A 14,681-nucleotide genomic window follows, 5' to 3' on the forward strand; every position below is an offset into this window, starting at 1 on the left:
CTGATGGTTTAGATTGCCTCTAGAAACCCATGCTACCTTGGTGGTGATACATGAAGCCAGGCTTGAAAGGTGCAAGAGCCGTTCCAGACCTAAGTGGCTCCCTATATGTCCAGCATGGCAAAGAGTAAATTTAAGTAGTCAACAAGCTGGAGTGTGATCAGAGCAGCATTATGTGACATCACAGGAGAATACATCACACCCCACAGCCTTGCATCCCACTTAGCATCCAGCTAGTGACCCCAGTGCACAGTGCCAGGATGACTGGCAGTCAGCACAGACTCTGAGCAAGGTGTGGTTTTATGGCTCAGGGACTGAACCACATGCCAGGACTCGCTAAAAAAACAAAGTCCTGCTCCTTGGGTCACACTACATGAGTAATGACACAGCACCGCCAAACGTATGCTTCCTTTGGAAGGAAAGGAAACCCAACTCTCACTCCAGAGGATACAGAAGCAAATTTAACAGCTCTTTTCTTTGACTCCCAAAATCAAAGTCAAATCTAGGCTGCATTTTCATCCTTGGAAATCCTTACAGGGGTGTCCTAAGGGTTTTGACAATCAGCTCCATTTTCCCTCCCACATTTAAATGCAGCTAAAATTCCAATAACACAGGAAATCCTCTTCTATCAAGGCAGGGCACCGGGTTTTGTTTATTGTTTGCAAATCACAAACCAGCACATACAAAAGAGCCCTACCTCAATGTGCAAGCCTGTGATGGGGACATGCTGCTATGACAACAGCTGAATCATACAGAGAGACAAGACACACATAATTGTGTGATCACCTGTTCCCGCTTGTTCAAAGGAAATTTTATTAGTGCTACTGAAAGTACATTAGAGAAGAAAGCATAAAGGATCCACACATCAATCAGGGCTCAGCTAATCAATGCAAGCACCGCCTGAGCCCGATGCCTCACTGTTCGGCCATTCAGCATTTCACAGGCTTCAGGACAGCATTTACAGAAACTTGTACTTGCATGTGAAAGATCAAGAAAAACTCAATTTATGCTAAAATGAAACATCTGTGGCTTTTTGATCTTTGTGAGAACACCAGATTTTTGACTGTAGGATGTTTGTGGTCAGTGGAGGGACAGTCTGGATCCAGGATGATGGTTAGAGAATGAGCATGACTGATAGCAAATATGTCTTTTTTAATATCTAAAAAAACCACCACCACCAATAAATAAGAATGGCAGGTGGGAGAGGAGAACTGCTGTATTGTGTTACAGACAAACAGGAATAAGCAGGGTCATAATTCACTCAGCCATACCTACAAATCTGTATGTGTTTATGCTGGGCAGGTGCCTTAGTCACAGCATCCATTTCCAGCTGGTGAGAGAGCAGTTTCACTTGGTTTCCTCACTCTCCCAACACGAGGGCAGCAAAATCATGACTCTCTAATCATAAGACTGCTTCATATGTCCTTTTTTAGCCATATAACCCATGGGCAGCACAAAAATGGCTTAGTGTCAATTCCACAATATTTCTCAATGTGAGTGTCTGGCACTCTTTTTTATGCTCTGTCCTTTCCAAATCTATTTGTGGTTTTGCTTCCTGAAGTCTTTCATACCTTAATCTCATTCACCCAGAAGACTCCAGCAGGTATAAAGGGCTGCTCAAGTGGAAAGAAGCCCATTGTATTTACTAATAAAACTCTTTTTGAAAAGGTGGTCAAAACATTCCAAACGATTTTTTTCTCAAGCATTTTGTCAAGATTTCAACACTCAGAGTGACCAAAAAAGCAATTTCAATAGGGTATTTACAGCATTTGAAGGTTTTCTACCAGAAGCATCAATGGCATTTTTATGAATTTTACATGACTTGGGGAGTTTTCCACCAATGCTCCTTTCTGATACTGCCCAACTATATATCAGTCAAGTTCACCCAGAAGCTGACAGATAGCATTGTTGGCAGCAGCAATAAGAGCTGAGATGTTTTCCTCCATAGATATTGCATATGCATGAGTGCCTCACTACGAACATTTCCATCTGCTCCGCGGTCCACAGAAGATGTGGGTATTCCATGAGAGCCATGCTGAGACCACTCAATCAACCACTAATAAAACTAGCCCCAGTGTAATGTGAAAACAAGAGGTCAGATGCACAGACACGAAAGGCTGCTGAATGGGTCTGTGCTGCAAGCCAGGGCTATTCCATTCAGTGACAGAGCAAATCATGAAAAGAGCATCTCTCCCCACTTTCCTCTGTACATGGCACTAAGGTTTAGCCATGTGCAAGGAGGGACTCTTTGAAAGTCAGCTTCCAAAGGCAGTGAGGAAAAAAAAAAAAATCCCAAGAGGGAGGATGGTGAAGCACGACAACAGATTTGCAGACAAAAGCAAGACCTCTCCCTTGCTGGAGATAGGCGGACAGTGAGGTGCATTGAAAACTGGCTGAATGGCCATGCCCAGAGGGTGCTGATCAACACACAAATTCTAGTTGGAGGCCAGTAGCTAGCAGTGTACCCCAGGGGTCAATATTGAGCCCAATCTTGTTCAACATCTTTATTAATGATCTGGTTGATGGGGCAGAATGTACTCTCAGCAAGTTTGCTGATGATACAAAACTGGGAGGAGTGGCTGATACATACACCAGAAGGTCATGCTGCCATCCAGAGAGACCTTGATAAGCTGTAGAAATGGTCTGGCAGGAACCTCATGAAGTTCAACAAGAAGTGCAAAGTCCTGCATCTGGGGAGGAACCCCCTGCACCATCAGTACATCGTGGTGACTGAGTACTGGAACAGGTTGCCCAGCGAGATGTATTCTCCATCCTTGGAGATATGTAAAAGCTGACTGGACACGGTCCTGGGCAAACAGCTCTAGGTGTCCCTGCTTAAAGAGGGAGGTCGGATAAGACAACCTCCAGTAGTTCCTACCAACCTGAACCATTCCGTGACTCTGTGATTCTGTGAAGGTTTCAAAGGGCAGGTTAAACAAACATGTTTTCAGATTGATGTAGGAGGACAAACTAACCTTCTGAAGGCTTCTCCAGCCCTGCCTGGATGCTGGCTGGGGCTGAGAGGACTATCTTCACACCAAGTTTATGTCTACACCAGTTGGGAGTGTCTCAGACTGCCACTAGAGTAGATCTGTTAGCTGCATTTGCTGAATGACACTGTGCTGTTAACAGGAATCAGATCAGATGGTGCTGTAAGATTTCTGCTTAAGAATGAAGGAAATATTGATTGCTTTGTTGTTATTCAAACCAAAAGTTATCTGAAAAAAAACCCCACAACAAAAAAAAACAAACCAAAAAAATCCACCCGGTTTTGGATTCCCGCTGCAACTCCAGCCAGAAGATCATAATCTCGCTGCATGGCTCGAGAAAAGTAAAAGAGCAGGGGGACCGGTGGGCATGGCTGTCACCTCATTGCATGTTCTTAGTGCTACAGATTCTCATCAGAGAGACAAATTTTAAAGCGGGAACCTCAGAGCCTCAAGAAAGACATCAAAAAGCAGTCCTATGATGTTGCCCTCCTTAGAGACCTGGGGGTGCCTTACCACAGGTGAGGAAACCTTGTGCATTAGCCTTTAAACTCAGTTTCCTTCCATGGCTTTGCAGACAGGTTTCATGATTTGGAAAGGGCTGACCAAACTGCAGAGATTGGATCTGCTTCAGATCTCTTCCTTGAACCCTTCCCCTGGCAAACAAACTGAGTGTGGGTGCAGGTGATGGACACAATGCAAAGTGTGTGGGTGGCTGTCATTCTGCCTCATCATGTTATCAGTCATCTCCTCTGCCCCACCAGCCCGACCTCGGAAAGATGGGATCCTTTCTATCTGTCTCAGTGAACAGAGCCAGGGGAACGTGCACACATGCACCAGAGAACAAAAATAAGCTAATCTGGCAGAAAGCAGACATGCTGTCACACCTCCAAGTGGAAAACTGATACAGCCTCTTGCTTCTGTTTCAAAATCAATTTGAAGCTGGTTCCATGGAAGAAATGGTGTAAAGGGCATTAGGTCTGGCAACAGAAGCTGCTGTTCCCGGGATGATGGATGGGAGATGAGTACAATTACCTGAACACCTAGAGCTCATACACATCTTTTTCTGTTCAGCAGGCTCTGGCTGTCCTTCCCTATCAGCAGGAAGATCAAAACAAACTCTGCAGAGCCTCTCAAGGGCTGAGCTTGTCTCTGCTCCAGATATCTTGGAGAACAGAACAAGGAGCAGCAGTGGCAGCTGCTCAGAAAGGACCGTCTGTAATGGCATATCGAAGATGATCTGTTGCGCAGCCATGCAGAGGAACCTCTCATGCATCAGCAACACAGTGCTATGGCTGCTCTCCTGCCCTCTGGTCCCCCTGTCCCCCGACTGGAGTGCAGTCGCATACAGGGTCCTGCAGAGGGACCCTGCTGGCAGCACTCTGCAGCAGCAGCCTGACCTCCCCAGATGGGAGCTGACACCCCCCACACGGTGTACCCCACGTCAGCCTTTACCTCGATGGTGTTGATGTCAATAGCCACAAACTCTTCACCATGTTATCTATCCAAAGGTCCTGTGAGTACAAACACACGGCTATGTTTACAGTAGTTGTAAGAGGTGATGTCAAAGTCATGCCCACATCAGTCAAGCATTGAATCTGATTCCTTCTTCCCAATGCCCTGGAGTGGTCTTGCTGCTTATTGCCAAGGCTTGGTTACACCAGCACTCCCAAAGGGATTTCCAGCCTGGGCAGTCTGTTGGCAGCAATGCCTCTGTTCCCTATACCTCCCATCCCATCTCTCCCAAACTCATCATCCTCTTCCCTTCTGTACCTGATGAGAGGAGTAAAGCAGAAAATGCAAGACCAGTTCCTACACACACCCTCTTGCAGGTGCCACCTTCTTTCCTGTGGAGGCTCACCTGGAGTTGGCATGGACAGTGAGGCCATCATGAGCTTGTGGGGAAAGAGATGCTGAAGTCCTGGCACCACCCACACACTCAGTGCCTAGTGGGCCATCCATGGAATCACAGAATGGGGGCATCTGCTCAGGGGTCGTGTGATGCTCATGGAGCTGGCTATGCAGCAGGGAGAACCAGCTGGCCTGGAAGAGGCCAACGTGACAAAACAGCTGAAAACCTTTAGCCTCTGGATTTCATTTCTGTGGAAGAAGGAGATATGAAGGGGCACAGCAGGCAAGGGGTGATGGTTGTTTCATTACCCCCTAATTGGCAAGGGCCTTCCACAGGCTTCTTAGCTCTGCTTTTGTTTGGTGGTCAAAGGCAATAGAAAATGCCAGAAAGTGATGATTCAGAAGTTGTTACCAACTTCTGGCTGTGGTTTTTCTCAGGCCTACAAAAGCATGGGGATCTACAGCCAGCTTTAGAAGAGATGTGGACCATGGCATCTCATGTTATTTGATGAAACTAATGAAGTTCAGTTTTGTTTTGGTTTTTTTTTCACTTGAAAATTGAAATGCTTTGGGAAAACTGTATCCTCTGTCTCATGGCTGCAGGCAGTTTTCCTGAATAAGCTATTGTCAGGCCTCAGAGATGTGAGTCAGAGCATCTTTAATCTCTGGGCGGGAGTGTTCTCCATGGCTTTCATGCTTTGGAATAAATCTTCAGAGACGTTCCCAAATTAAGCACGATTCCTTTCTAATCTCCTTGCACTTCTTCCTCTCCCCATTTTATCAGCCAGGCTCAAACACATGCAGCATGGCCTACTTTGAAGCAAACTGATTAACGCAATCGCTTCAGGTTTTAGGAGGGATCAGTGCTTACAGCAGGGGAAAGGGCTCCTACTGTTGCCGGCAGCCCCAGCTCCACAGCGGCTTGGGAGGCTTAATAGAGATCTGCCTGCGAGCAGAGCTGACAACAGAGGGTGGCAGCAGGGATCACACACTCACATGGGCATCTTCCAAACTCCAGCAGGAACCTGCTCAGTGTCAAGGTGATTCTCTGAGCCCTTGAGGATCAGAGGCGGCATCACACTGCATAATGCAGCTGCTGCCTCCTGGGCTTGGAGGAGAAGGAGATAGAAGAGCTGTTGGTCTGCAGAAGGGATATGCTGTGCCACTCAGCAGCACCCTTTCCCTTCCTGCCCCCCTTGGCATCAGCCAGGTACCACAACCTCTGCCTGCTCCTTCAGCCAGAGGCAGCTGAGCAGAGGATTGCAACTCGTGCTGCTCAGCTGCAGCTGGCACACAACTGGCATAGGACAGAGATTTTGGGTTTGCATCACTGCCACGTGGGGTTCAGGCCTGGATGCAGGATGTGAGAAGCCTGAGTTGGGGAGCAGTTGTCTGAATGTCATGTTGCTACAGGACAGAGGTAGAGGGGGATGTCAAAATCGGGGTGGTGAAATGCAGTAGGAGAAACACTAGCTCTGCATCCATATGTGTGTATTGAGGTTGCTTGTTGGAGAGAAAACTGCTTCTCTTGGCTTTTGTTAATCAATTTTTCTGATAAAAGATGCCATCTCTCACTGCCAACCTTGCCTGAATTCAGCTCATGCAAGTCATCTTCTGTTTGTCTGACGGAGGGGCTCCTCACTCACAGTTGTCCTCGGATAGCCCCTAAGAACTTACAGCCTAAATAAACAAAAGCTGTGCAATGATTAGCTGTGTTTTACAGATGAGAAGCTAGAGATGGAAGAATTATGCAGAAGAGAATCTCCTTCTGCATCTGCAGTTTTGAAGTGACAGGATCCTGAATCCGGCTCTGGTGTTACATTTGCCTGGGGCTTGGAGATAGGGAAATGTAAGTAAGTGCCCTTTGATTTGTCACCAGGCTTCCCAGGACCAGAGTGGGCCAGGTTAGAGTTTTTGAATGTGAAATGAAATAATAACTAAAATGCTGAACTAACACCAAAATGAGGCATTGCCTACAGAAAGCTGAAGCTCATGGAGCTCCATGGAGCTCATTGGGCACAGTGGGTGTTGATGTAGCTGCCTTTGCCTCTCAAGCAGGGTGGCGAAGAGCCCTACCAGGCCCTGCCTTTGCAGTCTGGCCCATGTGTCTACAGTCTCAGGGTTTTTTCTTGATTGACAAGAGTGGAGGACCCTTGTGCTTTAGTGAGTGTATAACAGCTGCCTTGATGTCATTTATTGAAGCTTTGGAATAGCTGTGCTTCCTAATTACTTCTTCCCACCTGCCTGAAAAGCACCTTTTGCTTTCAGATTAACTTCTTGCTATCTCTTTGAACTTGTGCCTCTGTACTCCAAGCACCCTGGGTTTTGTGAGATCAAGGCAGGCTTGGTTAAGGTAAAAGGCAAGTAGTGATCAAGGTTTGTTTTTTTTCTTTTCTGCACATGAACGTGCCATGTTTGCTGATTAGACTGTGTGTGGCACAATCATCTGACTTAGAGTGCTTGTGCCTCCAAAAGAGACTCTCCAAGAAGAACAAGTTAGTAGGCTGCCTTTGAAGGGGAAAAGCCTTCTTCCCAGTGTTCAGAGGGGCATTGGTAGTGTCCAGCATGTGCATTCATATGCACTGCACATATACTTTGGACATGTTCAGTGGCCTCTTTGCTCTGGCAAGCTGGGAGATTTTCGGTCTATGTGCTAGGTGCTTCCTATGTGAGTGCAGTTTTACAATGCAAGCTGAAAGGGCTGATTTATTCCAGATAGTCAAATGTCCTGGATAGAAACGGCAAGGTCCAGATCCAGACTGAAATTCTCCACTATATGGTGGGATAGTGGTTTGGCCGAGTTTAAATTGGTAACAGTCACATTGTTCTTACTGAATATAGATTCAGCAGAGCTTTCAAAATGCTAATTCACTGTAGTTTAGTTGTGGCATGGAGGAAAGCCCCAAGGTTTTCCTGAATACAGATAGGAAATTTAGGCATGAATGATTATCTGGAATTTGCAGCATCTTTATTGTCCAGAACAATGGGGCAGGAGTTGTCCTTTGGCTTTGTGCAGCACCGAGCACATCAGACAAGCTGACAAACGAGCATCCTCTCTTCTAAGGTTTGTATCCTGCCCATCTATTTCAGGCAGTGCATTAAGTTGCCAGTGGATTCCTCAGTAACAGTGACTTCCTTATGGAAAATTAGAAATTAGGTCAGGAGAGAGGTCTAGGGGTCAGCTCCATCCAAAGCATAAACCCAGCTGAAAGGGTGTATTGCTTGCTCTTAAAACTGCAAAGGTGGAACACCATCCCTGCCCAGATAGGATTATTCTTCCTCTTGGCAAGGCTTTCCTTAATTTCTAACCCGTATCCTCTTGGGCTGCAACTGAAGTTTGCCACTTCCTTTCCCACCTGTTGTGATCACAGAGGAGACTTCCTTCTTCATGAGAACATTTTGCAAATCTGTGGAGTGCTCTCATATTTCCCTTTTCTGAGACTAAAACAATCCCAGCCTTTTCAGTCTCTTTCCCTATTTTCAAGGGCTCTGATAATGCTGGTCACTCTTCTCACCTCCTGACACACTGAAACTAGGTACCCAAAACTGGGCATGGTATTGCAGCTACGTAAAAGGAAGGATGCCTCAACACATCTGATGGCTTATGCCTGATGACACACCCCAGGATGTAGCAGAGCTCTTTAACAGCTGCCCATGGGATGGCTCCAGCAGGTCAGGACTAAAGAAGCCCTGAGCACAACATCCTTTCATGCTAGAAATCAAGTCTTTATCGCTGCTTGCACACAAGCATTGCTCAGAGCAAACTGCAAAACCCTGATATAAGGCAGGACAACTTGGGAGACAGATGGGCTGAACTGGTGCAGCCTGTTTCACACGGAGTTATTCCTGGAGGCTGACCTCCACTTTGACTCCACAGTGCCCAGTAAATGAGATGTTTCATGCTCCGATGTGACTGTCAACAAGAGGCATTTTACACTAGCAGAGTTTCTCTCTCCTCTCCCCAGCTGCCTGTTTACAGACTTGTCAGAACTGCACGTCTGGTCCCCCCATGAAAAATTTGGTGCAAGGAGACAAAGGATTTAAAAGTTATTAGGGAAAAAAAAAAAAAAAAAAAAAAAAAAAAAAGAACAGTGGTGTAATTCTGCTTCCTTTGGAAATAAAGCTTAAAAAAGATGAAAGGTATTTGCCTCGACTCTCTGCAGGCTCTGCCTTGGCAGCCAGCTGGAGACACTTTGGGAAAGCAATTCCAGGAGCCCAGAGCTCTTTGCATCAGCAAAACCTGCTGCTGGGACAGCCAAGCAGTCTCATTGCAATCCACTCTCCTCTGCTTCCTGGCAGTTTCAGGTTTTTTCTAGTGGTTTGCGGAGCTGAAAGTCCCCCAGTAGCTTGATCCATTTCCCGTGCAAGATGGCAAATGATTGTGCACAAATGGCAAGCAAATTCCTTGCCTGGCAGTCCTGGCATTGAGGTTCTTCCTTTTTTGTTTCATTGCTGCAGAGACTTATAAAGGAGCCTCATGCTCCCAGAAATGCAATTGCTAGCAGACTGAAAGGGGGAGAAAACAAATGGTGACAAACCAGGTATTACAGCTATGAGGTACAACTTGGACGCTGGTTTGTGGTGGGGCTGAGTATCTACAGCATTGCTGGTTTGGATGAGGCTGGTTTGGAGATCACACACACTGGATTACTCATGTACCTACTGAAGGCTGTGGACAGAGCCTGAAAGTTTCAAAAAGCTCTGGCCCGCACCTCTTTCTTTTTGAGGCTCTTTACCCTATGACTGTAGATGCCACTGTGTGTGCCAACCCTCCTGGATTTCTTCCATGACAATCCCAGGGCAGTGAAGGGCACTAGGACATTTTTTTTTCTCAGGGCACTGAACCTGGAGGCTGAAAACCTATGTGCAATGTCTCTGTGACCGGCGTGAAGGTGCTGGAGCGTCCATCCTCAGAGATCCTCAAAGCTCAACCAGGCAAAGCCCAAAGCAAACTGATTTAGTCTTCAAAGTTGGCCTTGCTTGGACCACGGGGTTGGGCCACAGACCTCCAGGAGTTCCTCCTCACCTAAATGAGTCTATGATTGCAGCCAAGGTTTGAGGTAAGACTCATCTTTCTGGCCCTCACATCTCCATCTCTGGAAGGAGGAAAGTCACCTTCCTAATTCGGCATTACCCAGCCAGCCAAAATCATGAAGCAGAAAGTCAAAAATAAAATACCCAATCCCTTTTTTCAAGGTTGGGAAGATTGTTGTGCTTGTCAGAGATTTCATTTTTTTATGACATTTTCACTATTTTTTTTTTCTTGAAAATGTTATTGCTTTTCAGCTTGACTGAAAAGCCTGTTTTCCGAGAGGAGAAATTCTCAATAGCCATCTTGATAATGCTTTCTGCGTTGTGTTTTTTTTTTAAACCCCAAACGATTAAAAGCACTCATTACAAATGCTGAAAATCCTTCACAGTCTGCCTGTTTTGAACCCTGAAAAATGAGAACAATGGATATTTCTGTATTTTTCACAAAATAGTTTTTCCCCTTTATTTTCTAAGTTCTTCCATTCAGGCTGTAAGATTTTCAGGGCAAAAATTGCCTCTTTAACAATGTCATTTTCCAGCTTCCACTTCACCAAGGTTTTCAATTTGGATGGGAGCTCTAAGTCAGATAATCATTCAAGACTGCAATGTCTCTGGTTCAAAGCAATGCTGACCATTTTAGGTCACAACTCCAAACTAAGACTTTCAGTTCATTAAAGAGCTAAGTTTGAAGGTGTTTTTCTCCCCAGTAGCTGAGTTAGCTGGTGCCTTGCTTGTTTTGTAAACTATTATAAAAAATATTTGTTTTTTTCAGAGAGCTGCTATAAGTTCTCTGCTTTTCATGAATTGCAGCTATCAGAAATGATTATCCTAGTGCCTAAGAGACCTGTTATGTATGCCCGTGCCTTTAACACTTACAAACATGTATCATGTTGATGAATTTAGATGGTCATTTAAAGGCAAATTGCTTGTCCTACTTTTTGCTTCTTATTGATTGTCATGTAATTAATGGATTCATTTTGTTAATATAACTCAGAATGTCTGCAACCCACTTCATTGGCAGAGCCTGATCAGAAGACTAGGGTTTAATTAGACTGCGCTAATTGCCCCAATGAAAAGATGTTTCCTCTGTCCTGAGCCATTACTTATAGGAGCCAGATTTTTTTTTCTTATTGATATTTAATCAGGGGCAGAGAGATATTTTGTGTCCTGACAGAGGAAGGACTTCTCTAAGCAAAGACAGAGTGGCTGGGGAGAGCAGTCACACACAGTTAGAGGTGACACATCCCTTATTAGCTGAGCAATATGATGGTCTGCCCACCCAGTGAGACCAGGTGTGTTTAAGGTTGAATGGTCCATGCTATGAGCTCCCAAACTGGCCCCGGAGCTCACTGGAGCCATACAGGACCTGGGGTAACTTGGTACCGTAGTGGGAAGGTCTGGGAAGGCCCACGTCCTGCCACAAAAATAATTTCAAAACCCTGCTGCCTGTGTGTTATACTCAACCCCTGCCAGCCCCCATTTAAATAGAGGAGCTGAAGTGCTTGGGTACCATGCACAATTCAGGAGATGTCTTCCAAGGGGTGCATTTCTACCACCCATCAAGATGGTTTCCTCAAACTCAGGTCTAAGCGTAGAGAGGACCTCTGCTGCCCACCAGCCTTGCTCCTGGCCCTTGGAGGTTGTATAAATCACAAAAATCATATGCAGGGGCCAAACTGTTCTCCCAAAGGAGCCAGTGCTTGGTCTCTGCAGAGCTCAGACAGCAGGGAGGGAAGCAATTCCTTCTGCCCTGGAGAAGACCCCCTTTGCAGAAAAGTCTTTCTTGGTCATGCAATCTGATAAACAAATATTTTTAAGTATGGTGGAGGGTGCTTGGTAGATTAACTGCTTAGAAAGTAAGTGTGTGTGCGTATATGTGTGTATATATATTACATATTCATACATATTCTCCCTTTCAGCTTTCACACCCATACTGACTATGGTGGGTGTCTCTCTGTAGATCATAAAAGTGACATGATGGAGGTAGCTGTTATGGGAAGATGGCTGCAATCCTATTTATTTCAGTCCTGGTCCTGCAACTTGATTTACATAAAAACATATTTGTACCCACAAGCAGCACCCCTGAATTCAGCCCCAAAGAATTCCGGTGGTGGTGCTGGGCGAGCGGTGAGGACCCAGTGGGATCGGGGCCGTCCTTGGTCCATAAGACTGAGATCTGCCCTTGGATTTGTTCTGCAGCTCTCTGAGCGCTCTGTAAATGTCTGAGCTTGGCAAGGAAAATTGCAACTGATTGTAAATTTCTTGCAAAAATGGACCTTCAGCAGGACTAAACCAATTTTCAAAATCAAGCTGAATCTGGGAAGTCATTTCAGCCTTCCCTCCTCCCCTTAAGAAACAACGGATGTGTTTTTGGAAGTGCCAACACAGCTTTACTCTGACGTTGGCTTGCCTGTGCTTATAAAGGTGAGGGAGATAAGACTGGCTAATTAACTTGTAAACAAAATAGAACATTTTGCTTTGCATCAAATGAAATATTTTGGGTTGCTGAGTCAGGCTCATGCATGTTTAAAAATATTTTGGCAAAAAAATTAAATTAGAAGCAAAGGTGGTGCAGGGGGAAAGTACCCCATGGAGACAGCCTTCCTCTTGAATGAAGGGCTGGCTCTTGAAAGCAGTCCAAGGGAGTGGGAAAGAGCTGATAGTTTTTATTGGAGTAGGGGGGATATTGCTTCATAGGTGAGCAATGCTAAGCCCAGGTTGGTGGGTGAGCCTCTGCTTCCAGGTACTCTTCAGCCAGTGCCATAAGCCTGAAGAGGAATCAGATGCTTAATGTCAAATTAGTGACAGAGACTGTGATTAGTGCTGGATGCAGCAACAACGCTGATGGAGAAAGCCCAGGGCTTTGTCTCTGGAGAAGACTGTTGCATTACCTGGAGGCCACCCCTCTTGCTACTTTCCCGCTCATCCCACATCCTCCTCCTGTCTCTGTGCCACAGGTCCCCTCTCCACCTCATGGCTTTCGAGCCATGGCATGTGGCTCGGCACAGTGCAGAGGTCTCTGCCCTTGAGGGGAAGGTATCTTGATTTCCAAACAGGGGCAAGGAGGTATTTGGAGAAGGACACACCAAACCTAAGGAAGGAAGCGGGTGTTCAGCATTTCTGGGGCTCAGAGCTTACCGGAGTAGCGGCTGCGAAGATTTTTCCCTGATCCTTTTGTCGTTGCTGCTTTAAGAAAATAGGATTTTGTGGGTCTTTTTTTTTTCTGTAAATAAACAAGATTAGCAAAGATCTATTTTTTCTCTTCTAACAGTAATAAGGATTAGGTACCACTGCGGCCAAAGGGACTGCAGTCATAAGTGAATCAAAAGAAACTGTGAAATCTAGTATGTAATGCGTGACGGTGAGGGGCTCCAAGACTGAAGCAGGCAGCGGCCGCCTAGCTGTGTCACCCCGCCGTGGGACACGAGAGCTGTGCCTTCAGGTGTACTCACCACACAACCAGGTTCATGCTGAAGCGGGTGCTGTGCGGCTGCAATGGAGGGTACTGCAGGGATGGCTGGGTGGGATGTGGGTCAGCCCCATAGACACCGCCCCTCACTGCTGGGCACAGTCATGCTTGAGCACTGTGGCAGTTCAGCAGCCAGACGGCCGGGGGTGGGAAGCATATCAGCCACCCGACTTGCATCAGTCTGGGCTCATGACTCAGTTTTCTTTCGGGTGATATTCATGCAAACATGGCAAAAGCAGCAGCAGTGCTGGGATCCTTGCTGCTGAATCTCTGCCTCCGTCCGGTATGCAGCCTGGCTGCGCATTGAGTGGCACCTGACCTCCAGAAAGGAAAAAGATTGTTTTCCCTGAAGTTAGTATTTTTTAGAGCACTTAATGTTTCCTCTCAGTAAGCGGCTTTTGTGGAAGGGCAGCTGATCTGTGTCTGGCAGTGATGAAACTGGATCACAACTCCAGCTGACAGCAACTCAGTATGATCGTACTCAGTTTCCCTCTCGTGGTTTGCAAAGGAATTCACTGGAAGGATATTTAACTAATTACTTTCCCAGCTGAATATGGCCAAGCTATGCTGGTGCACAGCGGTCTTCAACCCGCAGTCCTGGTCCCTTCAGAGCTTCACCTGAGAAGATCCAGGTGGCACCACTGAATTTTGTTAAAGCTGTAGCTCTGCCCTTCGTACCATGATTACAGATTTTCACCTCCACTTTTCACTGCTGAATGGCTGAAGCTGTTAGATGAGGTCTGAGGTGTCCTTCCATCAGGAGACGTTTTCTCACATTATGTCTCCCTCATGCTGTTTTCTGCGTGCTACAAAGGTCACAAAGTCTTTTGGGCAAGACCTGTTCTTGCTGCTGCCTGCAAAGAGCTGGGTATGAGGCCCCAATTCCTGCAACACATTTCTCAAAAGTTTCTGTGGGTAACTAGGGAGGGCCTGTGCTCCACAGCAAAAGGAAGGAGCCTCAAAAAAAAAAGGGGGGGGACGGGACACATGCGTGTAAAATAAGGGAGATCGCACAAATCAGGGAGGTCACGGGAGAGCCACTACATCCACTAGGGCCTGGGTGGAATAGTGATTACAGTCAGGTGTGGTGGTTGACACCGAGTTTGTGCCACAAGTTCATACCACAGTGGTGACTGGAACACAGGCTCTGTTTGATGATTTTTAAAATTTTTTGGACTGTTTTTTCGGCCTAATCTTGTAGAGTCCCTGAAGATGATGTTTGGCATCCTCCCCTCTTCCTGCTTTCTGGAGGGACTCAGCATCCTGCAGAGACAGCAAGGGAAATCACAGGATTATTCCCCATGGTGATTATCCTGTGATCTTTCAGGACTGTATAAATGGGAGCT

General features: G+C 46.3%; 1 protein-coding gene across 1 annotated transcript in view; it reads left to right on the forward strand.

The window, feature by feature from the left end:
- The window catches only part of RAD54L (RAD54 like), a 50,554-nt gene that overhangs the window by 12,741 nt on the left and 23,132 nt on the right, over window positions 1-14,681 (forward strand). The window contains exon 4 of the mRNA XM_086463014.1: window positions 3,384-3,505. Within this exon, the coding sequence (XP_086319140.1) occupies window positions 3,384-3,505 (122 nt within the window). The remainder of the gene's footprint in view (window positions 1-3,383; window positions 3,506-14,681) is intronic.

The sequence above is a fragment of the Leptosomus discolor genome, chromosome 3 (genome assembly GCF_034619465.1).
Source record: "Leptosomus discolor isolate bLepDis1 chromosome 3, bLepDis1.hap2, whole genome shotgun sequence".
Taxonomy (NCBI): Eukaryota; Metazoa; Chordata; class Aves; order Leptosomiformes; family Leptosomidae; genus Leptosomus; species Leptosomus discolor.